This window comes from Geotrypetes seraphini, chromosome 15, assembly GCF_902459505.1.
Source record: "Geotrypetes seraphini chromosome 15, aGeoSer1.1, whole genome shotgun sequence".
NCBI lineage: Eukaryota > Metazoa > Chordata > Amphibia > Gymnophiona > Dermophiidae > Geotrypetes > Geotrypetes seraphini.
Genome location: NC_047098.1, coordinates 11,961,843 through 11,989,063, shown reverse-complemented (window position 1 = coordinate 11,989,063; position 27,221 = coordinate 11,961,843). Strand labels below are relative to the sequence as shown.

The following is a 27,221-nucleotide window of genomic DNA, read 5'->3' as shown; positions in this document are numbered from 1 at the left end:
GTCTTTGGTGGGATACTGAACACATGGTCTGAACTAAATGCTGATTTGGTGAATGCCAAGCTGACTTGAGAATACTGTGCCATGGCGGCAACCCAAATTACAGCCCAAAACTCTAAAACCAGCCCATAAAACCGAAAACCCGCAACTACTCGATTTTTTTTTTTGTATTTGATAAAATCACTTTTTTCAAAGATTTCAAAATTTCCTTCAACCAGCATTCTAAAGCTGCCCAATTGGGCCAGAAAATCCGCAGACTTGGCAACTACATGTTTTTACTCTGTGCACTCCAGCGTCAGCCTCTCCCCTCCTGCACCCTAGAAAGGTCAGAAAGGGAGATGAAAGGACAGGAAGGGAGGGAGGGGCTGAATTAGGGAGCGGAGCAGCTCTTTTCTGCTTTGATCTGTCCATTCTAGTGTCCTCCTCTCCCTCCTTCAAATTTCTTTATTTTTGATATACCGTCTGTCAAAATAAGTGTCTAAACGGTGTACAATATAAAAAATTGCAAAAAATAAATAAATACAATATTTTACCAAATATTTTAAAAAATCCTAGATGAATTTAGGTTAACATACATGAAACGGAAGGCAAGTAGGGGAGGGAAGGATTGTTTAAAATACATCGAAGTAAAATTAGTAAAAAAAGGGATGGTAAATGGGGAGTGGTAAAATCATTAGGATGGGAATCACTTCAGAAGAAGCATTAGATGTTTCAAAGCTTCACTAAGATCAAGGGATTAAGAGACGAAAGCTGATTTTAAAGAGTAAAGGCATCTTTGAAGAGGAAAGTTTTAAGTTTGGCTTTAAATTTTTCAAACGAGTTCTCTAATCGAACGTCTAATGGGAGGGCATTCCATAGATTTGCGAGTAGTATCGTAAAACAGTTCCCGTATTGACGGTATTGAGAGTAGATTTTGATTACAGTGTTCCCCCGGTCATTCGCGGTCGGCGGTTCGCGGTCCCAGTCATTCGCAGTATTATCCAACCGCCAACAAGGAGAGGGCAGCGGGAGAGGCAGGAGAGAGCAGCCGGAGCCCTGCTTTGACACGCAGCTTCTGATTGGATGAGGCCTGACTTTAGTGCAGGAAGAGGCGGTTGGAGCATACCGCGAGTGATTTCCTGCACTCGTGGTGCTCCGGCTGCTCTCCTGCTGCCCTCTTCAGGCTCCCCTATGAAAAACCGTATTCGCGGTTTTTCGAGATTCGCGGGGGTTCCTGGAACGGAATCCCCGTGAATATCGGAGGAATACTGTATTAGATCGGAGAGCCCTAGATGATGAGTAAGGGATCAGAAGTTTATTACATTACATTACTGATTTCTATTCCGCCTCAACCTTGCAGTTCATGGGCGGATTTCAAAAGAGACAACTGGACATTTCCAGGATAATTACAGAGAGAATTCTGGTCCTTTCCAGGAGAAGTTACAAGAATAATGGAGCTGTATATTTCAAGAGCTACAAGATGCTGTACAAATAGGAAATAGTGCAGATCCAGTATATGTACCATTAGGGAAGCAGTTGACATGCTTGAGGCTAAAGAGAAGGGAACTGGTGAAGGGGGGGAGGAGGGGGGAGTTGCATTGAGGGGGGTCCAGTTGGGGTTAAGCCATCTGTATAAATTTTTTGAATAGGTGGGTTTTGATTTCTTTGCGAAAATATTTGTAGTCGTTTGTTGTTATCAGCAGGTTGTAGATAGTGTGGTCCAGTTTCGCTGCATGCGTCGCCAGCAGACTGTCAAATATCTTCTTGAGCTGGGTGCCTTTGAGTGGGGGGTAGGTAAAAGGGGTCTTAGTTCCTCTTTGACTAGTGGTGGCGTTTTGGTACAGGCGGTTGTTTAGGTAATTGGGGGCTGTGTTTATCTATGAACGCCGGTTGGTTAGAGTTTCTGTGGGGAGATACCCAGCATATTTGATGACCTGGCACTGCTTATTCCCCTTGCTGACATTAATAAGGCTTTTACTGTTAAAACAACAACAAGAAAACAACAGTGGGATGCACATTTAAAAAGACATTCTATATACATCTTAGTGTCATTTCTTGACATCTGTCAGTTTCGATCCAGCCTTCTGCTTTAGAAATGTGTCAAGTGTGAAACATCTCTACAACGTCCACTACTCAGCTGGAAACATTGCTTGAACTTACAACGGTGGTCACTCGCTGCAGCCAGTTAGCAGCACGCGAACCGGAGCCAGACCTCGGAGACCTAAGGTGCTCAAAAATGCATGAGCTAGCGTGAGAAGGCAGTCCTGCAATAAATCAATCTCTCTCAAACCTGGTAATTGGATCCCGGCATAAATAAAGATGAGGGGGGAAAAAAAAAATAAAATTAAAATGTGAGCCATGCTCAAGTTTGAAATTGCTCTGATGGTGCAGCACCGAGCTCATTTAGAAGGGTGTTTGCATATGAAGTGCCTGTACCTCAATAGACTGGGAGATGTGCATTCGGTTAATTTCAACCTGGGGAAAGCTGCTTCCTGGCACATCTTCGTATTCTTCATCATAACGATCAAAAAGTTCGGTGGCATCGATTCCAACGCTAATTGTCCCCTAGAAACAAGCAAGGAAAGCAGGTTACCGATCTGAGCAATCATTCATGGTACAATTTATAAAATGAGAGACTGTCAACTGAAAATGTCGGTAGTAGCTTAAAGCAGTGGTCCGGGATAACTGAAAAAGAAAATGCTCAGCCAACATGGACTGCTGCCACTGAAGAACAAAAAATAAACAGAATCATTCACTCTCCTATAAGATAGCCAAGCTTCTCCTAATAGTAATGTGGAAAAGGCCATAGTCTGTTATTAAGAAAGACACGGGGGAAGCCTCTGCTTGCCCTGGATCGGTAGCATGGAATGTTGCTACTCTTTGGGTTTTGGTCAGGTACTAGTGACCTGGATTTACCACTGTGAGAACGGGCTACTGGGCTTGATGGACCATTGGTCTGACCCAATAAGGCTGTTCTTATGCTCTTTCGTCTGCCAAGTATAGGACAATCAAGCCATTGTGACATCACTTCTGAGGTTGGCTCTGAAGCATTATGACATCACAATCTCAGCTCTGGAATGTTGCTCTCATTGGGGTTCCGGAATCTTGCTATTCTTTGAGATGCTGGAATGTTGCTACTCCTTTGGTTTTGGCCAGGTACTAGGGATCTTGATTGGCTACTTGGCTTGATGGACCATTGGGCTGACCCAGTAAGGCTGTTCTTATCTTCTTATGTTTTATATGCTGAGAGACGTGAAGGCAAAAACAAGGGGCGAACCCCAAAAATATCGCCTTCCCACCCAGTCATTGCATATAGTTGAACGGTAGTCAAAAACAATCTCTTTGCTGCTAAAGCAGTCAAACTTATTTGTGTACTCTTTGAGTATTCTTAACAAAGAACTTATCTTTGTCGAAGGTTTGTCTGAGCATGTTTTTGGCTTTATGTGATGATATCATTACTATTATGAGAAGCTTGGATGTCTTATAGGAGAGTGATTTTGTTTATTTTTTTGATTCATTCACTTTAATCACCTTCAGTGATAGTTTACCAATAATTAGGTTTCCCCATTATTTGTTTTGACTAAGTCTGCCACTGAAGAACAGGCAGGGTGTTTGCTGTGTGCAGCCAGAAACCTTAAGCTACTTAGATGTTTCTAAACAATCTTTTGTGTGTTTCACCTTGACCCTCCACTGCATCAAAGAAATTCAACAGGAGGTCCAACATCCTCTCCATCCACATCTGGACTGCAATGAATTGATATATTCCCAATTCCTGTCCAATTAGGTAACACATTAACCCATCCCAAATGCTCTGGGTGAAACTCCTGGAGACAGCTGGAACACATGATATCCTGTAGTGCAGTGGTTCCCAACCCTGTCCTGGAGGAACACCAGGCCAATTGGGTTTTCAGGCTAGCCCTAATGAATATGCATGAAGCAAATTTGCATGCCTATCACTTCCATCATATGCAAATCTCTCTCATGCATATTCATTAGGGCTAGCCTGAAAACCCGATTGGCCTGGTGTTCCTCCAGGACAGGGTTGGGAATCACTGCTGTAGTGTATATCACATGGCTGATTTGAACATATAGAGAGCAATGTCTGGACTTACTTCTGGCACTTAGAAAGATTAGGGAGATATAGGGAGAAAACGACTTGCAAAGGAAATTGCTAGCAGAGCTATTATTGCAATTTGAATCCCAAGTGTTTAACAAATACAGAGTTGTGCTCCAAACATTAGACCAGGGGTAGGGAACTCCGGTCCTCGAGAGCCGTATTCCAGTCGGGTTTTCAGGATTTCCCCAATGAATATGCACGAGATCTATTTGCATGCACTGCTTTCAATGCATATTCATTGGGGAAATCCTGAAAACCCGACTGGAATACGGCTCTCGAGGACCGGCGTTCCCTACCCCTGCATTAGATCCATCCCTTTATATTAAAGCCTGACTCATAAACTGGTCAAAAATAGCTACAAAATTTGAATTACTTTCATACTTGTCAAAAACAGTGCAATGTGTTTCTGCTTATTGCTTACTGTTTTGTTATCTACCTCATCAAGAAGTCCTCAATTTTACTATTTATTTATTTTTACTTAAAATATTTATAATCTGCTTAATGAACTAAGCAACTTACATTCACAGTCTCATTTGACACCACAACATTCATTTACAAAACAATACTTTAAAATTCCAGCTTCCTTCCTGGAAAACATATTGCACTGATCCCATATTCCTCATTTTGGGACCGATTCTATAAATGGTGCCTCAATCGGCCAGTGCTTAGAAAATGCGTCAGTCACACACAGGCGCCAGTTACAGAATCGCAGCTAGCAGCGCATAGGTGAAAACTTAGGCGCCTGAAATGCAGGACAGGGTTTTAACCCTTTCAGGACCATAAGGATCGTAGGCCAATTTTTGTGGTTTTGACGACATTTTTATGGTAAAAAGGGCTTGCAGATGCCAAAAAATTGATTTTTTTGTGAAATATCATTATTTTTATTTAAAAAATCCAACTTCTGGCTTATGGACAGTGTGGCAAGTGAATCTTCTCGTCAATCTGGCAACGACGCTAATGAATGAATGTCGGAACCAGTTTGTTTACATAAAGGCAGTATCATATGGAATCCGTACATATCAAATTTAGAACTGTAGACTATCCCAATCAAAATTTATAGGATTTTAAAGTTATGGGACAAATATGTCCCTTGGTCCTGAAAGGGTTAAAGGCCTACATTTCAGGTGCCTAAGTTTTTGGAGAATCGCGCTTAGCGGAGCCTAAGTTGTGCTCCGCCCATAGAAACGCCCACTTAGGCGTTAGGCGTCTATCGCCCAATTATATTTCTTATTTTTCCAGTTATTGCCCTTTATAGAATCAGCCACTTCGTGTCTACAGAGAAAATCCTTTAGCGCATCCAACCCTATGTGAGGAGGGGAAAAAATTAAATAAAAAACCAGGGAGTCCAGCGATTGTTGTAGAAACTGTTATTTATTCATTCATTCAATTTTCTATACGGCTCCCCCAAGGGAGCTCAGAACAGTTTACATAAATTTATTCAAGCATTTTCCCCCGTCCGTCCCAGTGGGTTCACAACCTATCTAATGTACCCGGGGCAATGGGGGGATTAATTGACTTGCCCAGGTTACAAGGAGCAGTGAGGGATTTGAACCCATAACCTCAGGGTGCAGAGGCTGTAGCTTTAACCACTGCACCACACTATCCCCACCTCCTTCAAATTCACCTCCTTCTTCCCCCCACCAACAACCAACACAAAAAATAATAATCCTTCCCAGATTTTTTGAACGCACACAAAATCCAGAAAACAATTAGCTTTCCTTCGCAAAGTAAGACATGCTCAGTCCCAGGGAGACGGACTGCTCTGCTGCTTTACACTTCGCTCTTATCTTTGACCTTTTCAAAACAACCTCACTACTTCTACGGGGAGAAAAGGTTAGCGCTCTCACTTCCTTTCTCCCACAGGATTCAATTATGGTGAATGTTATTCTTAAATTACTCTATGTAACGCACTTCCAGCAATGGGAAGGATTATTTATGGGACATCATAAAGGGCTTGATACTAAGATTAGACTTCTCCTACACCTCGATGCTGCTGCCTCATGCAGTTCATAAGCTGATAGAAGCATTGAGGGAATTAATGTTCCAATCTCTACTCGTTATTTAGCATTTCAAATTTAGTTTATCCTTTGCTGAATTTACTTTTGCTATACTTGAACTCATGGTAAACCAAGAAGTAGAGGACTTCCTTATTGTATAATCATCCTACCCAGAATGACTTGTGGCATAGAGCAATTTGGGTCTAAAATGGAATTTTCCAAAGGACTTGAAGAATATATGAAAAGACCTACCAAAGGCTAACTTAAATGTGTCTATCCTCAATATTAGCTGTTCCCATGTAGAACAAAATAAACTACTATCTTTTTCTAAACAGTAGATTTACTTGCAGTAAGAGACAGGCGTATCATAATTGTGGGTGATCAGATCATAGGACCTCTTATAATTTCCATATTATTTCAGGTTCACATCCTGACTCCAAATTTTAATCACCTACGCCTGTCCCATCCTACTTGCCTCACCTATTTTGTGTAAAAAAAACTACAGAACTGCATCTGCAGGTGTGTGCTTCATGAGCTGTATCATCAAAATATATTGTATAGTAATGGAAAAAAAAAATTTAAAAACCACTAATCACAAAAGTAGTAAGTATAAACCCTCAAATCATGTATGAAGAGAGAAAGCAACACTTATCTCAAAACGGTATAACCCATGAACCAGCGCTGGCTGAGAATGTCCTTTGGAAACATCCATTTTAGATCCAATTTGCTCTATGCCGCATACTTGAACTCATGGGCAGTGGAACAGGGTGGCCATAGGGGGCATGGCGCTGCCAATATCTTGCCCTACACAGCATCAGCAACTAGAGATAATGGGGGTGGGGCTGGAGATTGGTTTGGCCCTTCCAAATTATTCTTGCTGTCCGTGCTTGAACTTTTGTGGGGTTGGCAAATCAATAAAATATAGTCTTTTGAGAATAACTAATTCTTGAGTGTGTTATATCATCCGGTTCAAGCAACTAAACAGGGCAAGAGAAAAAATATTAAACGGTTGCTCTAACGCTTCGGAGCTAACAACCTGGCATGTATCAGGTAGCAGGGAATCGCCCTCCATTTTCCATATAAAGGTCATACTTTCAAGGTGGAAAGTTGTTTCCCTGTGTTTAAAACATATGAGAAAAATTCACTGATTTTTACGAAATACCATCTTTTGAATGTTAGTGGAAGGAATTAAAGGCTGTATAACAAATGGATTATTTTTATTACCCTTATGAATTGGGATTTCCTTAAAAAAATTCCTATCATTAAACTTTCCGATTTTAAGCCTGTTCAGAGCAGCTTGCAGTATTTTTTGAATTATCACAAGATAGTTTCCTGCTCCACTAGTTGTCCCTGATTGATGGAAAAATGCAATAAGAATGACAAAGGCCCATCAGAGAAAGAGAGGAACGTCTTGATTACATAAGGACTAACTCCTGGATTCTTTACAGGTCACCCAAATTTGGGCACTGATCTCACATCCTTGCACAAACTAATTAACAAGCCATTAACAATTATTGATCTTAATTGGCACTACTTAGAACTTATGTAAGGATCTGCTTACATGCTATTCCATAACACTGCGTACCAAGATTGTTTCGTGTACTTTAGAGAATGACATGGGGGACAGAATTTGTCTCCATCCCTGTGGATAACCGCTTGAAACCATCCCGTGTCATTCTTTAGTGTATCTCAACCTCAGTCCTTCTATACCAGCATTCTTCGATGCAAGGCTTGAGGGTCAGTGGCTGGGTCCATTCATACTCCGAGCCAAGTATAGAATAACGCAGCCATTGTGACATCACTGATGAGTTTGGCTCTTAGGCACTGGTGGAATGAGGCATTTATGACATCACAGTCTCAGCTCTGGAATGTTGCTACTCTTTGTTCAGTGGCTGGGCCCATTCATACTCTGATGCTTCCCTCTCTCCTTAAAGAATGACATGGGGATGGTTTCCCACGGTTAACCATAGAGACGGGGACAAATTGTGTCTCTCTGTCATTATTTTTTGCACAACTTAGAAAAAGGGCGTGACCACGGGAGGGGCATGGGCGGATTAGGAGTGTTCCCAAAATTTGTGCGCATTGTTATAGAATAGGGTCATTTAGCACCCAAAGTTTGGAGCAGGAAGTCGTGCTACGTGCAGTTCTATAAGGCCGCTTAGCACTACGTGGCCTTTATAAAATTGATGCTTAGCTCAAAGCTTAATGGCACCTAACTTTGGGCCCTATTTACTGAATCTAACCCTTTGTGTCTAGTCAATTATTTTATCCTTCTGTGCCATAGTCTATTCAAAAATAACTGTGGAATAATAACACTATGTAACAATTTTTTTTTTTGTTCCTGGGTAATAAGTGTTCTTTCTTAATTGTCTATGCCACAAAAGTATAGAAAAGGGCTATCACTCCCCTCAAACTTTGCTTTTGTAATCAAGACACTGATATATCAGTGGTACAGATGATGAGAGAAACCCATACAATCCAAACCAAAAAGACCTCAACGACTTGAACAGAGATTTTGGTCTCACCAAGTCCAATGCCGAAGTGATCAGGCAGAGTACGGTACAGGGATTCAAACATGGATTGGACGGATTCCTGAAGGATAAAGGGATCATAGGATACTGAGGGAGGAACTGGGATGTAACACAAGTATAGAAAGCTAACCAGGTAATGAGTATAGAAACCAGGTCGTGCATGTGCAAGACCGGAGGATTAGGACTTCGATAGGAAGACAGGACTTAAATGAGAAACCAAGGTGGCAAGGGAGCCCCCTCTGGTGATACAGACAGGTTGTGACCTGTTTGGGCCGCCGCGGGAGCGGACTGCTGGGCGGGATGGACCTGTGGTCTGACCCGGCAGAGGCACTGCTTATGTTCTTATGTTCTTTTGATATCTAGGCTCAAACAGTGGAACTTGTTGGATGAAAGAGAGCAAATCACCAATCAGAGGAAGCACCACCAAGCTTTTTCCACCTTCTTTACCTATCAAGATGAGCTCCTCCTCTGCCACAAATGTGACCAGTCTGAGGCAATTGGATTTGCCTGTAACCTGAAAAAGTGGCATCTCTTCATTGACAGCTCATCCAGGAGCATCAAAGCTATGCTGCTCCATAATTGGATCAAGTATCTGTCTCTTTCACTGGCTCACTCAGTGCACCTCAAAGAGGATTACAACAGCTCTAAAACCTTACTAGGTACCTTGAAGTACAATGAGTATGACTGGGGGGTCATCAGAGACTTCAAAATGGTGGCATTCCTAATAGGTCTCCAAGGCAGTTTTACCAGATTTTCCTGCTATCTCTGCCTTTGGGACAACAGGGACACCAAAGGCAGGACTGGCCACAGCAGACTGAGCTCTCTGTGAGGAGAAACAACGTCAAATGTTAACCACTGGTGGACCCCTGGAAGGTGCTGATGGCATCACTGCAAATCAAATTGTGTTTAATGAAACAATTTGTCAGATATCACGGTAAGGAATCAGCAGCAGCTTTCAAATATCTTCAAGACATCTTCCCTAATCTGTTTGAGGCAAAGGTCAAAGCTGGTGTCTTCGTCGGACCACAGATAAAGAAAATCCTGGAGTGCAAGAAATTTCTCAAGAAGCTAACTAGAAAAGTGCCTTGGAACACATTTGTCGCAGTGGTTCGGGGCTTCCTGGGCAATTGCAAGGCCGAAACCTACAGTCATGTGAAAAAATTAGGATACCCCATGAAATATTCAGTTCTGTCTTAAGAAATGTTCACAAATTGATGTAAATTTTTTTTTTCTAATTTATTTCTGGAAAAGAAAGTGATGTAATTGCAGGTAAACAATAAAAAGTTTCCTTGATTTACTCATGAAACAAAAGATATCCACCAAAATGTGTATTCTAATTGAGGAAAAAATTAGGACACCCTACACGCTAATAGCGAGTGTTACCCCCTTTGGATGAAATAACTGCAGTGATATGCTTCTTGTAGCTATCTACCAGTATCTGACATTGGTCTGAGGAAAGTTTGGCCCACTCCTCAATGCAGAATTCTTTCAGCTGTGAGATGTTTGAGGGGTTTCTTGCATGTACAGCCCATTTCAAGTCACCCCATAGCATCTCAACGGGATTAAAATCAGGGCTTTGATTCTGCCACTCCAGGACTCTCCATTTCTTAGTTTTCAAACAGTCTTTGGTGGATTTACTGCTATGTTTGGGGTCATTGTCGTGTTGCAGGGTCCACTTACACTTCAGCTTTAATTTTCTTACAGATGGTCTCACATGTTCCTCAAGTACCCTTTGATACACGGTAGAATTCATGGTGGATTCTATGATGGCTGGCCAAATCCTGCTGCAGCAAAGCATCCCCAAACCATGACACTTCTACCTCCATGCTTCAAAATTGGTATGAAGTTCTTTTCCTGGAATGCTGTATTTGGTGTATGCCAAACGTCCTCTTTTATGGTGTCCAAATAATTCAATTTTAGACTTATCAGTCCATAGAACACTATTTCACAAGTCCTGGTGTTTGTCTATGTTCTCTCTGGCAAACTTCAATCTGACCTTGATGCTTCTCTTAGAGAGCAAAGGTTTCCTTCTTGCACACCTCCCACACAAGCTAAATTTGTGCATTCTCTGATTGTAGAGGTATGCACTTTCATATTAACAGTAGCAAGAATCTACTGTAGGTCTCGTGATGACAATTTAGAGTTTTTGGAGACATCTTTTAGCATCTTGCAGTCTGCTCTGGGGGTCAACTTGCTTGGACAGCCAGATCTGGGCATGTTGGCAGTTGTTTGGAAAATCCTCCACGTGTACACTATTTTCCGGGCCGTAGAATGGCTAACATCAAATTCTTTTGAGATCTTTTTAAATCCGTTACCAGACTTATAAACTGCTACAACCTTCTTTCTGAAGGCCTCAGACAGCTCTTTTGATCTCACCTTGGTGTTGAATCTCACCACAGCAGTCATGAGCACACCAAATTAAATGTCTGAAGTTTAAGTAGGGCAAACCTTCAAAATGCTGAGTAACGATGTTCTAATCATGTGCACCTGATGTGATACACCTGTGTGTGGTTTGAGCCACTTTAAGTGGGAGGATATATGGGGGTATCCTAATTTATTCCTTAGTTAGAATACACATTTTTCTGGATATCTTTTGTTTCATGAGTAAATCAAGGAAAAGTTTTGTTGCTTTCCTGCAATTATATCACTTTCTTTTCCAGAGATTAAAAAAAAAAAAAAAAAAAAAAAAGATCTGACGTCGATGTGTGAACATTTCTTAAGAAAGAACTAAATATTTCATGGGGGTGTCCTAATTTTTTCACATGACTGTACCTGGAGTTGGTTGAGAATCTGGTGAAGAATTACATAAAAATGGGATGTCTCTCAAAGTCCATGTCCTTGATGCTCATCTTGAAGCATTCAAGGAGAACATAGGAGCATACTCAGAGGAGCAAGGTGAGCACTTCCACCAGGATATACTGGACTTTGAATGCCACTCTTAGGACAATAATGAGAACATGATGGGAGACTACATCGGGGGAATGATTCACGAAAGTGACTTACAACATAATTGCATATCTCAAAACACTAGTCTCTTCTAAATCTTCTGTGGACATCTTTAACATTCTGAATGCTCCTCCTAGCTATTCTTCCTGATCGCTATGAATCAAGATAGTACTCAGGTCTGGAAACTCATCAAAATCCTATTCCCATTTCTGAACTGAAGGCTGGAATCACAGTAAGAGGTGCAGAGGGTACAGTCATGATAAAAGGTACATATCTTAAAAACAGTTAAATACAACAGACTACATTTAAGAGCTAAAAAGAAAGGAGACCTAAGAATGCAATCTAAAGACGACGCGATAAAGCTCAGAAATAATTGGTATCTTGAAGACGTTTGCTAGTACCACACAAACTCATCAGTTATCTCTGGCAGGACCTGTTGTAACAAGGAGACAATTGTATACGGGTTGTAAATGATCTCCTTTCTGCTATTTCACATGCATTGAATTTACGAGACTGAAGACGACAAAGAAAAAAATACACCAGCTTCCCTTTTTCCAATCTCTTGTTTTCAAAGCACAAATTGTTTGCTTCAAACCTGAATTGGAAACTACCCGGGCCCATGAGTTCCACCTTTATTGCACCTGCCACGCACTCTCCGGCTGCATGCGTCTTACCCTCTTTATGCACCTCCAACATTTCAAGAATAAGGGGGACAAAGGTGCCAGGAACTGCTGGGGGGGCTCCTGCAGCTCTCTGGGTCTTAGCTGAAAAACTGTAATTAAAGAGCAGGGGGGCAGGACTACCCCTGGAGCTGAGAAGCAGAAGGGGGGGGGATGAGAGTGATTTCTTTTTTGTTTTAGGTGTACTCCACGCCACCACATGAGCTTTTCCCCCCCACCCCCCAATATCATAATTGCCTTGAGGCACAGGGGCACCAACCTCACCTCCCTCCAGGTGAGGGATTAGAAGACATTCAAGTTTATTAAAATCTTATTATACCACCAAATCAGACTTCAAGGCGGTGTACATATCATCCCTTTTCGTCTGTGTCCTTAAATCGGTTTTTTTCCCCTTGGTTTGTTTTAGACTAAATTATATTTTAATCGGTATATTGTTAAGGCATTTTTGTACACCGCCTAGAAGGTCTAAGTGGGCGGTATAATAAATTTGAAATAAACTTGAAACTACATGTATTTTAAAAATACAGGGTACAACAAAGGAATATCATACAAAGACTTAACAGTACAAGACTGACGGACAAACTGATACAGAAGAGAGGCGGTAGAACTACATTATTTAAAGAGAAAGAACAAGCCAAAGTCTTAGAACCAAAAGCTCTTAATGTCCCAATTCACTCTTTGATAATTTCTAAGCTAGATTATTGTAATACATTATACCAAGGCATAACACAGAAAGAAATACGAAGACTACAAATTATACAAAACACAGCAATAAAAATTATTACTAATTCTAAAAAATATGATCACGTCACTCCTCTTTTGCAAGAAGCACACTGGCTACCTATTTCACATAGAATAACATATAAAATCGCATTGTTAACATTCAAAATTCAGAAAACTAAAACTCTAATATTCTTATATTGATATTTAATACCTTACTCCCCAGTTAGATCTCTTAGATCAACAGATCAGTATTTGTTGACCATTCCATCATTGAAAGTAATTGGCACCACAACCTTTTCTATTTTCGGACCTCAGCTTTGGAACAAACTTCCAATCTATTTGCGCGCTGAAACCTCCTTAGAAAAATTTAAAAGTAATCTAAAAAGCTATCTTTATAAAGATGCTTATGAAGCTTAGATCGGACAATCCTTTTGATTCTCCTATTTACTTTTAGATCAGGTCTCACCTTAACAATTACTCTTAGACTAAAAATTGTTCTTCCCTAATTGTTATTCTATTTTAATTGTTTATTTTAAATCAAATGTAATTTAACCTCTAATTCTTTACGTATCTTTAATGTAACTATGGATAAAATTGTATGTATATGGTTTTAATCTGTTTTATTTGTCCCCCCCCAAATTATTATTGTTTTACGCATTGAAAATACTTGATATTGCGTTTAAATCAAAATCTCAATAAACTTGAAACTTGAACGGACATTAGGAAGGGAGCAGATACCACATGAATCAATCAGGTTCAAGGAGAGAGAGCCTCCTTAGCAGGGCGTTTAAACGTTAAAAGCATCCTTAAGTTTAGACTTAGGGCTCCTTTTACTAAGCTGAGGTAGCGTTTTTAGCGCTCGTTGCAGATTAGTGCGCGCTAAGCGGAGAAACTAACCCCAGCTCAATGGAGGCATTACCGTCTAGCGTGCACTAAAACCACTAGCGCAGCTTAATAAAAGGTGCCCTTAAAGTTTGAAATAGTCATGTCTTCTCTTAAGTACTTTGGAACGGCGTTCCACATAGTGGGAGCGATAATTGAAAAAATGCATGTGCAGTGCAGTGCCCCAGCCCTCTAACTGTCGAGGTACAGCCACACCCATCTGTGTTCAACTCTGCACCTACTTAAGATTAGCCCTGCGAGTAGTAAGCTCAGTGGAGAATTCAAGCCCCCAACATACGTGAAAGAATTCACATAAAATGTGTCCTCCATGGCAGGAAGAGCCAGCTAAGAACCGCTTTACAAGGACGCTTCTTCAAATGGTGCAGGTGAAGACCCGATGCTAGTCTGCTGCTGTGGCTCCTCCCCCTTGGTCTATTTTACAAAAACACTTTGGCACAGGTCTCTCAGGAAGAGTACCTACTGTAACGTATTTTCCATTTGGTATCTGTTCAAAGCAAAGCATTTGTTCATGTCCTGAAACTATTTTATTTATTTTTAAAAAATTTTAATACACAGAGAGAATAACTTTGTAGCTTTGTAATGTCTTACTTGTGGGTGTCGGAACTGGGAAGGCCGCAGGAGCCCCGGCCTCCCCAAGAATCGGTGGTTGCCATCAGTTATAATAATAATAATAATAATTTTATTCTTATATACCGCCATGCCCATCGAGTTCTAGGCGGTTCACAACAATTACATTAGGATCCGCATTGACATGCCGATTTACAAACAATGTATTGGATTTACAACATCTTCAGCCGAACAAGACTGAAGAAGCGGAAGTGGGAAGGAGAGAAGGAGGAAAGCGGTCAATAGAGGGGGGGGGCAGGGCCGGGCGGGCTGTACTTTTAAAACTTCAGGCTGTTTTCTTCATGGCATTATCAAGAAAAAGCAGTTAATAAAGCCAAATAAATAAAAATAAAATAATTTTTTGAGATCTCTGTGTATTCTAGTTTTCAATTATGCTATACCTGGTAGGCCTGCCCATTACATGCCTCCCTTAAAAAGCTCAGTGTGCTTTAGTGCCTTTTCTAAAACTGTTATATGTATATTTTGATTTACATATTAATTCGTTTTTTAATAAGGGGAAAAGATGCTTAAGTTATCTAAAATCAGCAAAACTATTCAGACTCTTCTTCATTAGAATATTAATTTCCTTCCTGTGGTGTACCAAGGGCTTTGATCTTCTTGAAGGATGCAAATTAACAGCACTTAAGGGCATGAAAATTGATGGGACCTGTTCTGAAAATCCAAAAGAAAGAAATACAATGATGATGATCTTGTTGGAGTAGCAACGTTTTGACTGAAGCAGCCTCCAGCACAGAAGCTTCCCTCTTCTACGACAGTCACTACTCCAAAAGTGTAACTGGTTTATGACAAAAGATGCCTTTCTAAATGTAGAAATCTATTAATTGGGGAGGGGATTATGTCTGAATCCCATTCTCTTGTCTTCTTCCTCTGAACAAAATAACCCACATAATGCAGAGGTCCCTGTCCTGGCAAGAAGCATTTCAGAGGCTGGCCCAGAACTTCCTCTCCTACGTGAGAATTGACATCGGGGGGGGGGGGGGGGGAGGAGGCTTGTGGGCCCGGCACTTGTACGCGCCGGGCCTGGCGTCAGAAAAGCAGGGAGAAATCTGCGGTGGTGGCTTGGTGGGGGCAGGGAGAGAGAAACACAGAAAGAAAGAATTGGGGGGGGACAGGGAGAGAGAGAGAGAGAGAAAGAAAGGGGGCAGGGAGAGAGAGAGAGAGAAAGACAGACAGAAAGGGGGGCAGGGAGAGAGAGAGAGAAAGACAGAAAGAAAGAAAGGGGGCAGGGAGAGAGAAAGATAGAAAGAAAGGGGAGCAGGGAGAAAGACAGACAAAGAAAAAAGGGGGGCAGGGAGGGAGAGAGACAGACAGAAAGAAAGAAAGGGGAGCAGGGAGAGAAAAAGACAGACAAAAAAAGAAAGGGGGCAGGGAGGGAGAGAGAAAGAAAGGGGAGGGGCAGAGAGAGAGGAAGAAAAAGTTGGACTCGTGGAGGGACAGAGATGTTGGTTGGGGAATAGAATGAGGTCTGGCGGAGAGGAAGCATGCAAGAGGCAGAAAGAAGGGAAGAAATATTGGATGCACAGTCAGAAGGAAGTGCAACCAGAGTCTCATGAAATCACCAGACAACAAAGGTAGGAAAATGATTTTATTTTCAATTTAGTGATCAAAATGTGTCCGTTTTGAGAATTTATATCTGCTGTCTATATTTTGCCCTATGGTCCCCTTTCACTAAACCGCGATAGTGTTTTTTAGCGCAGGGAGCCTATGAGCGTCGGGAGCATCACGGGACATTCAGTGCAGCTTCCTGTGCTAAAAATCACTGGCCCGGAACTTCCTCTCCAACGTCAGAATTGATGTTGGAGGGGGGGGGGAGACTTGTGGGCCCGGTGCTTGTACGCATCTGGCCTGGCATCGGGGAAGCAGGAAGAACAGAACGCAAAGGCAACGAGAGTCTATCACGGCTCCGCAATTGACTCACGTTGCCTTTGCAATCTACAGGTCGATCGCAATCGACCTTTTGGGCACCCCTGCTGTAGAAAATAGGGGTACTATGCCTGCTACCTTTTCTCAGGCAGTAATAACAATTCTCCCTAAGCCTGGTAAAGATGTTACCTTTTGTAGTTCATATAGGACTATCTCCTTAATCAACACGGATACTAAGATTCTGGCTAAAATATTACAAATAGACAATCTTATCTTGCCTGCCGTTATCCATAAAGATCAAACAGGTTTTATATGTGGTAGAACAACTTCTGATAGTATCTGTAGAGTATAAAATGTCCTAAACTTTCTGAATACCGAATGGCGCCTACCTTGACGTGAATCGTGCTTACATAGGTGCTTTACATTGCCTAATTCCACTTCTGGTGTCGGCCACGTCTACAGTGGTACTGGGTGCAGTAAAGCACCTCAGGAAGCATGATTCCAGCACCGTTTTTTAGGTGCTGGTAGGCACCTTTTAATTTCTCTTAAATCTGCTTGTAAACAGTGTTTTGGATGTAACTTAGGTGCTAGTAGGGTGCATAAGTTAAGGCGCTGTTTATAGAATATGGACGTTAGAGCTAGTTACTAATATTTGCCACTGTGTTAACATTAGCACAGTGCACTATATTTTAGCAATTACGCAGACTGTCTCTGGGTGTGGATATCAAGAACCTTATCAACACAAGGACTCTGCATGGCAGGATGAGGGGATGAAGAGAGAAAAACTATTATTACTCAGACACAGCTGGATAAACATGAAGAGATAAAAGTGACTTGTTCAAGGTCATAAGAGCCAGGGATAGACAAAGCATTAGCTATAGGATGGAAAGAGAGAAAGGGACTTATAATCACAAACACGCACTTATTATGCAAGATATGACCTTCCCATCCATAGACAGATATACACAACACCAGCTGTAAACAAGAAGAGGTTTTAAAGAGACTAGCAAAAGCTTTGTAAGGTTACTATTTCAAATATTTTGCTGGACCGATAGACAAAAATCAAAACAGTTGCCTAAGGAAAGTGGTGGGAATAAACTACATTAAAAGCTTCAGTAAGGCAGGATTGAAAAAAACGTGCCACGCTTTATAGTCAGAAATTCAAGCTGCTTGCCTTTAGACCAGGATCTGATTCCCAAAGTAGTAACGTGATTACCACCAAAGGCTCCTGAAAGCCATTACAATTATGGAGCATAAAGCAAATAGGTGAATGCATCTGTGTAACTCAGTGGTCTCAAACTCAAACCCTTTGCAGGGCCACATTTTGGATTTGTCGGTACTTGGAGGGCCTCTGAAAAAAGAGTTCATGTGTTATTAAAGAATTGACTATTTTGCATGAGGTAAAACTCTTTATAGTTTATAAATCTTTCCTTTTGGCTAAGTCTTAATAATAATATTGTCATTTATAGCTAAAGAGACATTTTACTTTTGTGATTATGATATACAGACCGAGGGCCTCAAAATAGGACCTGGCGGGCTGCGAGTTTGAGACCGCTGCTATAACCTGTCTAGACCTCTAATTAATTAGGATTTGACTGGATACACACCAGTGGTCTGAAACTCAGACCCTTTGCAGGGCCACATTTTGGATTTCTAGGTACTTGGAAGGCCTCAGAGTTAATGTCTTATTAAAGAAATGACAATTTTGCATGAGGTAAAACTCTTTCTAGTTTATAAATCTTGGCTAAGTCTTAATAATAATATTGTAATTTATAGCTAAAGAGACATATGAGCAAGAAACTGTTTTATTTTACTTTTGTGATTATGATAGACATACTGAGGGCCTCAAAATAGTACCTGGCGGGCCGCATGTGGCCCCCGGGCCGCGTGTTTGAGACCACTGGTGTAACTCCTACTGTGAGTTTCTATCACGCTGCATTCAGCTCCCAGGGTACTCTAACGTGTTTGGGAGAGGCTGGACTAGTAGCTGAATTTGTACATAAAAGACTGACTTGTGTCTAAAACAGTGGTTTCCAACCCTGTCCTGGAGGACCACCAGGCCAGTCGGGTTTTTGGGATAGCCCTAATGAATATGCATGGGGCAGATTTGCATGCCTGTCACCTCAATTATATGCAAATCTCTCTCATGCATATTCATTAGGGCTATCCCAAAAACCCGACTGGCCTTTTTGTCCTCCAGGTCAGGGTTGGGAACCACTGGTTTAAAACATCACTCCAACTAAGAAAAAGGACTAAAGCACTGAAACTTTTATTAATCGTGTATTTATGAGAACCTTCAGATAGGCTTCACTTTAACCCACAGGTGTCAAAGTCGGTCCTCGAGGGCCAGAATCCAGTCAGGTTTTCAGGATTTCCCCAATGAATCTGCATGAGATCTATTTGCATGCACTGCTTTCAATGCATATTCATTGGGGAAATCCTGAAAACCCGACTGGATTCCGGCCCTCGAGGAGGGACTTTGACACCCCTGCTTTAACGAATGATTCCTCCATACAGACTTCATAACTAATTCCTCATCAGTCCTCAAATTTTATCATTCATAACAAAATTTATCCCATTTGTAATTTCAGTCTTTTCTATAATTCAATCTTGTCAATCTCATTTTTTCTTCATTTATTCAATAACTTTTATGGCATGCAATTCAACCTGAATATAAAGCCGCACTTATCTTTTCTGGCTGCATCAGGGAAGCGCGTTTCAGTATCCTGTTAACTTTCCGCTCAAAGCAGCTGAAATGCGCTTCCCTGATGCAGCCAGAAAAGGTGAAACCTAGTGTGCTATGTCGGAGGCTGTTCTGACGAATTGAACTTCATTTCAGATAAGTGCCGGGGAACGTTCGCAAACTGGTCGGGACACGATCGGTGAGCTTAGCGAATCTAGCCCTAAGTTTGTTAACAGTTTAAATTTCAGTAGTTTAAATGGTTAACTTTTTAAAACGATATTTACATCTTTAGTCGCATGAAAATTATTGGAACACACACCTATTGCTACTGTGCGATACTTAGATGGGGCGCTCTGAAGGACAGCAGAGCATCACCCTGCAGGCAGAGGAGTTAAGTACGGTACAAAACATTAAAATCATAAGATAATATGAGGGATCTTAAAGTTTATTGATATCAATTGTCACTGAAATCTGTAAAACCTTTTGCTTTACTGCTCTTCTAAAGAAGCAATTTAATGAACGAGTTACTCAGTTCAAACCCAGGAATCAGGAAGTCAGAAAGAAATCAGAGGGTAATTGGCCCTTTACAAGCGAAGCAGTAACTGAGAAAACCTTGAGCATCAGCAGTAGCTGGAGAAAATAGAGCCGCAATGAAATCGACAGAAGTGGAATGGAGTAATCTGGGTGTCAGGCATCGTGTTACAAGGTCAGGAAGATAAACCAGAGAAGGCCCAAAGAGACAATCAAGTCCCAAACAACCATCTTAAACTTAATGCGCTATTCCCCAAGGAACCAATGCAAGTTCATCAGAACTGCAACCATAAAGCCCAAACTCTTGGCTTTCATTCAGGTCTTTTTCTGCAACACGGAAGGCTGTGAAAGTTAGATTTAAGGATATAGACAAACAAAGGCGATTTAGAACAATCTAAATGAAATGCCAAGAAAGCTACTACTCAAAAGCACAAAAGGCAAGCATTTGAGGCAGAGCACATTAGTAAATCTGGCAAAATATGAACAGCGTGCCAATAAAGCAACAATACAAAAGCCAAACGTCATTTCCAAGCCCCTGATTCAAATCTATCGGGTTTAGTGTGAATTCTCTTCGGGGGGGGGGGGGGGGGGGAGAAGGCCAACATGGCTGGTTGAGTTGCTGTTCCTGATTTCTAATTCAGCTGCAGTAGTGTTCCTGGTCTGTATTCAGCCGTGGCGGTGAGTGTTTTGCTGACTGCTGGCGACGTTATTTCCAAATATTTAATGCCGGGACATGTCCCAGCTTCGGCACTGAATATCTGGTTTAAGTAGCACCAGCTAAGTCGATATTCAGAATTTAATCAGTCATGGGTTACTGCATAAAGACAGGATTGACTTTTATGCAGTCCCATTTTCCAAGAGAAGGGGCCTTAGGCTTCTCCCCATGCATCACATGGTGCACCGAGGAGGGGAAGGCCCATCATTTTCCACAGGCGGGGCTTGAAGTTGGAGGGACTTGCTTCTCTCCAACTCCCAATGTCTAGCAAAGGTATTGGGGGAGGGGGGGGTTGGGGGAGCTCTGATGGTAGGAGGGAGTGGGTATTCCTCCTGCCTTTTGTGGGGGGAGGAAGGGGGGTCTTTATTGGCAGGAGTGAGTGGGCATCCCTCCTGTCAATTTTCTCTCATAGGGAGTGGTGGGGATGGCATGGCAGGAGAGAGTGAGCATCCCTCCTGTCAATTTTCTCTCATGGGGGAGGGGGATTCCCAGTGCCGCGTTCGTCGGGGGTCATTGGGGAGTGCCGTCATTGGCAGTGGGAGACTTTATTTGCATTTTATTTTTATGGGACAGATATTTTGCGTGTGTTATCTGTGCCATTGAAAATTTTTTTTAAAAAAATCCAAGCAGACCTGTCAGTAACACAGTTACCAACAGGTTTAGGGTTTTTTCCGATAGCTAAAACACCTGGGTTGTTTTTGTTTTTTTGCATAGTCAAGCGATGTTAGTGCATCAATCACTTGGCTGCTTTGCATGGGGTTTTAGCTAATTTGCATGGCTGGCTTGGAAAATGGGCGATCGAGGGGAAAAACATGTGGTGAGCCGTTTTGTACTTCGGGTCAGTAAAAGCAATCGTCCCTAAAGCTGTGAAAACAGGTCTAGCGACGATTGCTGACTTTAGTGCATCTAGCCCTTCGCCTTTTAAATAAACTCATTATGAAAGCCAAGAAATTTGACCATGTGATGCCCCTCCGTAAGAAAGCACATTGGCTTCCAGTTGCTCATCGAATAACATATAAAATATGTTTGCTAGTCCCTTCTTTATAAAACTCCCGCCTTCATTCATAGACTACTGATTCCCTACACTCCAACAAGAATACTTAAGTCCAACAACCAACATTTATTAATTGGCGGTAATTCATATTTTCCGTCACAGCTCCCCAAACATGGAATTCCCTCCCTATTCATTTAAGGGATGAACGCAACCTAGACAAATTCAAGAGCAAGTTAAAATACTTTCTTTTTAAAGATGCATTTGACTGCTAGAAAGCTAGATTAGGAGCCTCTAATGAATCTTACTTCCCGACTTATTTTAAATCTACCACTTTCACCCCCCCTGTTGTTTTTGCCTTACTTGTCTTAAATACTATCAACAATTTGTATTTCTTTCCCCATCTCTTCCTTCTGTTTAGTTTGTTTTGTCATGTTAGTCTTATTCGTTTGTTTTGTTTCTCCCAGAAATTTGTAATTTTACTTTTCGTATATCGCTTAGAATTTTGAATAAGCAATTAAATCAAATTTTTAATAAACTTAAGTTTATGAAGCGGCAACAAATTAAGATTATTAATTTCTTCCTATCATCACAGTTCAAGCTTGCCAATATCTGGTAATCATATGCATAGAAAAATGATGTTGGCGACATATCCCCTCAAAGATATATCTCTTCCAAGTTGAAGAGCCCTATCATTTTCACTGCCATTCTTGGAACCTTTTCTAGTTTCAATACACTTCCCCCTCCGTATTCGCAGGGGTTAGGGGAAGAGCCGGGTCGCAAATATAAAAAAAACGCAAATAATATTTGGGCCGGTTCTGCCCCTAACCCCTGCTTCCCCAGCTATTTTAAGCCCTGAAAGCCCCCCCTTAAGTCTTACCTGGTGGTCTAGCGGGTTTTCAGGCAGGAGCAATCTTCCCACGCTCCTGCCCCATGCAGATCGCTCACAGGAAATGGTTGCCTTGAGCTCCCGTAGTCTCTCGAGCCATTTCCTGTGAGCGATTTGCATGGGGCAGGAACGTGGGAAGATTGCTCCTGCCTTGAAAACCCGCTAGACCACCAGGTAAGGCTTAAGAGGGGGCTTTCAGGGCTTAAAATAGCCCCAAAAAAGAAAAAGCATTTTTAGGTTTAAAACCGCGAATAAGCGAATCCGTAGATAAGGAATTCACGAATACGGAGGAGGAAGTGTATATCCTTTTTTGGGATGGGGTGATCAGAACTTGTATAACGCTGCAGGTGTGGCCACACCAAAGATCTATTTTCTCTTAGCCACAATACACTGTGCTGAAAATTTCAACGCACTGTCCACAATGACTCTAAGATCATTGGGTGGTACCTCCTAAATCAGAACCCAGCATTACCTCTTACTTACCTACAAATGCACTCACTTGGCTGCCCATCACTATCTCTCTTCACTTATCTCCCCCTCTGATCCCCCCATGACCTCAGCTCAACTGGTAAGTTCCTCCTATCTGTGCCCTTCTCTTCAACTGCCGACTCCGTCCCTTCTGCATTGCTGCGCCGTATGCTCGGAACAAGCTACCCGAATCTCTACGGCGGGGGCTCCATCTCTGGCAGTGTTCAAGGCCCAGTTAACCCTTTCAGGACCATAAGGATCGTAGGCCAATTTTTGTGGTTTTGACGACATTTTTATGGTAAAAAGGGCTTGCAGATGCCAAAAAATTGATTTTTTTTTGTGAAATATCATTATTTTTATTTAAAAAATCCAACTTCTGGCTTATGGACAGTGTGGCAAGTGAATCTTCTCGTCAATCTGGCAACGACGCTAATGAATGAATGTCGGAACCAGTTTGTTTACATAAAGGCAGTATCATATGGAATCCGTACATATCAAATTTAGAACTGTAGACTATCCCAATCAAAATTTATAGGATTTTAAAGTTATGGGACAAATATGTCCCTTGGTCCTGAAAGGGTTAAAAGCCCACCTCTTCGAGAGTGCTTTCGACTCCTAACTCCTCTCACCTTGGTTCTGCATCCCCAACCCTCTATGTCACGTGTGTCTGTCTGTCAAAGTTAGATTGTAAGCTCTTCCGAGCAGGAACCGTCTATAAATGTCAAAATGTACAGCGTTGCATACGCCTTTCAGCACTCTATAAGTGATAAGTAGTAATAGTAGCATTATGCACCTGTATTTGAGATTATTTTCCCCTATGTGCATCACTTTATCCACATTAAACTTCATCTACCATTTATTGGGGTAATTGCTTTCACTGCACCTTAATATGCCAAGGGAGTGACTAAACTGCTGTAGCTGGAGCCTCTTCTTTTTAAAACAGTGCCAGTGTTTGCTGATCCTTAATCCGAACGGACAAGTTGTCATACCAACATATAATTTGCCACATGGGCAAATTATCAAATAGACCACATAAGTTGAGACAAGTGGAAATATGCTGTATATATTTTGCCATTTTGTGGGTTGGTAAATATAGCAGGCCAACCATATAATAGTTATTCAAGTCCTTTCTTGGTGATGGCTCACTGGTCCACTGCACTGGGTTTTGTCATTTGTTTCTGTCTTTATAAATAAAATATCTCACAGTAAAAAGGAATACATTTTAAAAAAGAGGCCACCCAGGCCTTAAGTAGATATGGAAAGCAGATGAACATAAGAAGCGGAAACTGAATGAATATACCAATTCAGAAACTGCTCTGTGAGATGCATCTGGTCATAACTAAACAATTCTGGTTAGAAATGTTTTATTTATCTGGAACCATTTCACGGAGACTAATAAAATGCGGACGATTTTAAAGCAACTTCCATTCTCACATGAAATCATAGCAGCTGCCTTGCCTAATTCAATGGAAAGACTGCCTGGGGATAGATTTACATAGAATCTCAATAAACAATTGCTATAATCACCCAGATGGCTAATTTTATCACAGGACATAGAAGCTTATTTCACTGCGGCTTCCCATCAAAACAACCCCAGACAAAATGTCAGATCACTAAAGTGATCATGAAGCATTTTACTGAATTCTAAAACCCCCCTCTCAACGCCCAAAAAACCAATTTAGAAAGAGGAACTTTCACCCAGAATTTGTCTAAAAGAACCTGTAAACTATTGCTTCTAAAATTATAACGGGAATACGGTTAACTGAGCATTCTGGACTCAGCTAGAAACCCCCCCCCCCCCCCCCAAAAGAAATCAGACCATTGCTCTGGCTCAGGGACCCTTTGGGAGAATTCTATAGATGGTGCTAGAAGTTAGGCACCGAAAACCGGGGGCTAAGCTAGTATTCAGCCTGGTGGTTGGCGCAGCTGCCTCAGCACCCTGAGGATGCGAGTTCAATCCTAGCCTGCTCCCTGTGACCATAGTTACGATTGCGAGCCTGCTGGGATACAGGGAAATACTTAAGAGTGCCTTGATTGCTATTAAATGTGTGTGAACCGCCTTAGGTGAATCTCTTCAAGAAAAAGTTGTTAATAAATCCAAATAAGTAAATAAAATATTCTGTAGCGCCAGCGTTGCGTGCAACATCTGTTCCAGAAGAGGAGTGTTAAGTCTGCAGCTACGTAGCAAACTTCAGGCATGACCGCTTATGCCATGTCTGTGGCTGGCATTCAAAAGCAGCAGTTGGAAGTGTCAAGTCAATGATTCTATAACTAGTCTTATAGCCCGTTACATTAATGGGTGCTAGAATATATGTGTGTGTGTGTCTGTCTTTAATTCTTTCTTTCTCTCTGTCTCTCCTTTGCGCTTTCTGTCTTTCTTTTTCCTTGGATGTCCACCACCACCCCTTGCCTGCTCCCCCTGTCCATTCTCCCTTCCTTTTACCTACCCTGTCCTGCAGTTTCCCCCCTGCTCTGGAGCACTGGGACACTGAATGGTACATCGAGTAGAAATCCTATGTGATGGATGCATTGTAAATACTTGAAACTTGATTTCTCATTCCCTGCAGCCCTCCCCTGTCTGTCCAGTCTAGTCTCTCTATTTTCTTCCCTTCACCTATTCCCCTCCTTCTACCTTGCAGATCCGGCATCTCTCTCTACCTCCTTCTTCCTCTCCCTAGCCCACAGTCATAGAAACATAGAAATAGACGGCAGATAAGGGCCACGGCCCATCAAGTCTGCCCACTCCAATAACCCTCCCTATCTATCTTTGCGGATAGATCCCACATGTCTGTCCCATCTTGCCTTAAAATCTGGCACGCTGCTGGCCGCAATAACCTGAAGTGGAAGACTATTCCAGCTATCAACCACCCTTTCGGTGAAGAAGAATTTCCTAGTGTCACCGTGCAGTTTCCCGCCCCTGATTTTCCACTGATGCCCCCTTGTTGCCGCGGGACCCTTGAAGAAGAAGATATCCTCTTCCACCTCGATGCGACCTGTGAGGTACTTGAATGTCTCGATCATATCTCCCCTCTCTCTACGTTCATCGAGTGAGTAGAGCTGCAACTTCCCTAACCGCTCTTCGTACGGGAGCTCCTTGAGTCCCGAGACCATCCTGGTGGCCATTCTCTGGACCGATTCCAGTCTCAGCACATCCTTGCGGTAATGTGGCCTCCAAAATTGCACACAGTACTCCAGGTGTGGTCTCACCATGGATCTATACAGTGGCATAATGACTTCAGGTTTACGGCTGATGAAACTCCTGCGTATGCAACCTATGATTTGCCTTGCTTTGGATGAAGCTTGCTCTACTTGATTTGCAGACTTCATGTCTTCCCTGACAATCACCCCTAGGTCTCTTTCTGCTTCAGTTTTTGTCAAGATCTCGCCATTTAGTGTGTAAATCCTGCATGGATTTCGGCTTCCCAGGTGCATGACTTTGCATTTTTTGGCATTGAAACTGAGTTTCCAGGACCTAGACCATCGTTCCAGTAGAAGTAGATTATGCATCATATCGTCTGCCATTGAATTTTTGTCTGTTGTGCTTTTGCTCACTACATTGCTTAGTTTGGCATCATCGGCGAATAATGTTATTCTACCTCAGAGCCCTTCTGTCAAGTCTCTTATGTAGATGTTGAACAAGATCGGGCCCAGGACGGAGCCCTGTGGCACTCCACTTATCACCTCTGACATTTCGGAGGGGGTGCCATTCACCACTACCCTCTGAAGCCTACCTCCAAGCCAGTTCCCAACCCAATTGGTCAATGTGTCACCCAAACCTAAAGAACTCATCTTGCTCAGCAACCTGCGGTGTGGTACGCTATCAAATGCTTTGCTGAAATCCAGGTAGACGATGTCCAAGGACTCACCAGCATCCAGTTTCCTCGTCACCCAGTCAAAGAAGCTGATCAGGTTGGATTGGCAGGACTTTTCCTCTGAAATATCCTGCCCACATGACTTTTCCTCTGAAATATCCTGCCCACATGACAACAGGAAGTTGTGACAAAGTGAAGGTCCCCATGGCAAGCTAGAAGCAGCCTGATTTAATTGCCGCTGGTGAATATAGCAAGTTTGGAAGGCTGTGTGGGGTGGGGTGAAGGGAGGGCGGGCAGAGTGAAGAAGCAAGACTTGCCCGAGTTGAGCTATGGCCCCCTCCGCTGCCTCTCACCGAGCCTGCATGACCAGATTCAGCGTGCGCAGTCGGGGGGGGAGGGGGGCTCCAGCCCTACAAACACTGAAAAAGTTCCAAGATCCCTGTCGGTGGCAGAAATGCTAGCGGCGGAAGCTGCAAAGCGCGCACACAACAGTGGTATCGGCGGCGGCAGTAGCAGGAAACTGATGACCTAAAACTCGAACAGGGAGGAAGGAAGGGGGAGGAGGAAAGAGTCCGGGCAGCTTTTCCGATTGGGGAGAGCTCTTCTTTGCCGGCTCCAGAACGAAGGCGAGTCGCGAGTGTGGGGCCGTTACTGCAGCGGCGCAAGGTGGAGAGCAGGGAGGCTGTGGTGACGTACTAAGCGCGCATGCGCACTCTCGCCTAGCGCAACAGAGCTTTATGGTTATAGAAACATGATGGCAGATAGGCCA

General features: G+C 42.4%; 1 protein-coding gene across 1 annotated transcript in view; it reads right to left on the bottom strand.

Moving 5' to 3' along the window:
• DNAJC11 (DnaJ heat shock protein family (Hsp40) member C11) overlaps window positions 1–27,221 on the bottom strand; it is a 99,325-nt gene that overhangs the window by 30,239 nt on the left and 41,865 nt on the right. The window contains exon 5 of the mRNA XM_033922204.1: window positions 2,413–2,541. Coding sequence (XP_033778095.1) covers window positions 2,413–2,541 — 129 coding nt within the window. The remainder of the gene's footprint in view (window positions 1–2,412; window positions 2,542–27,221) is intronic.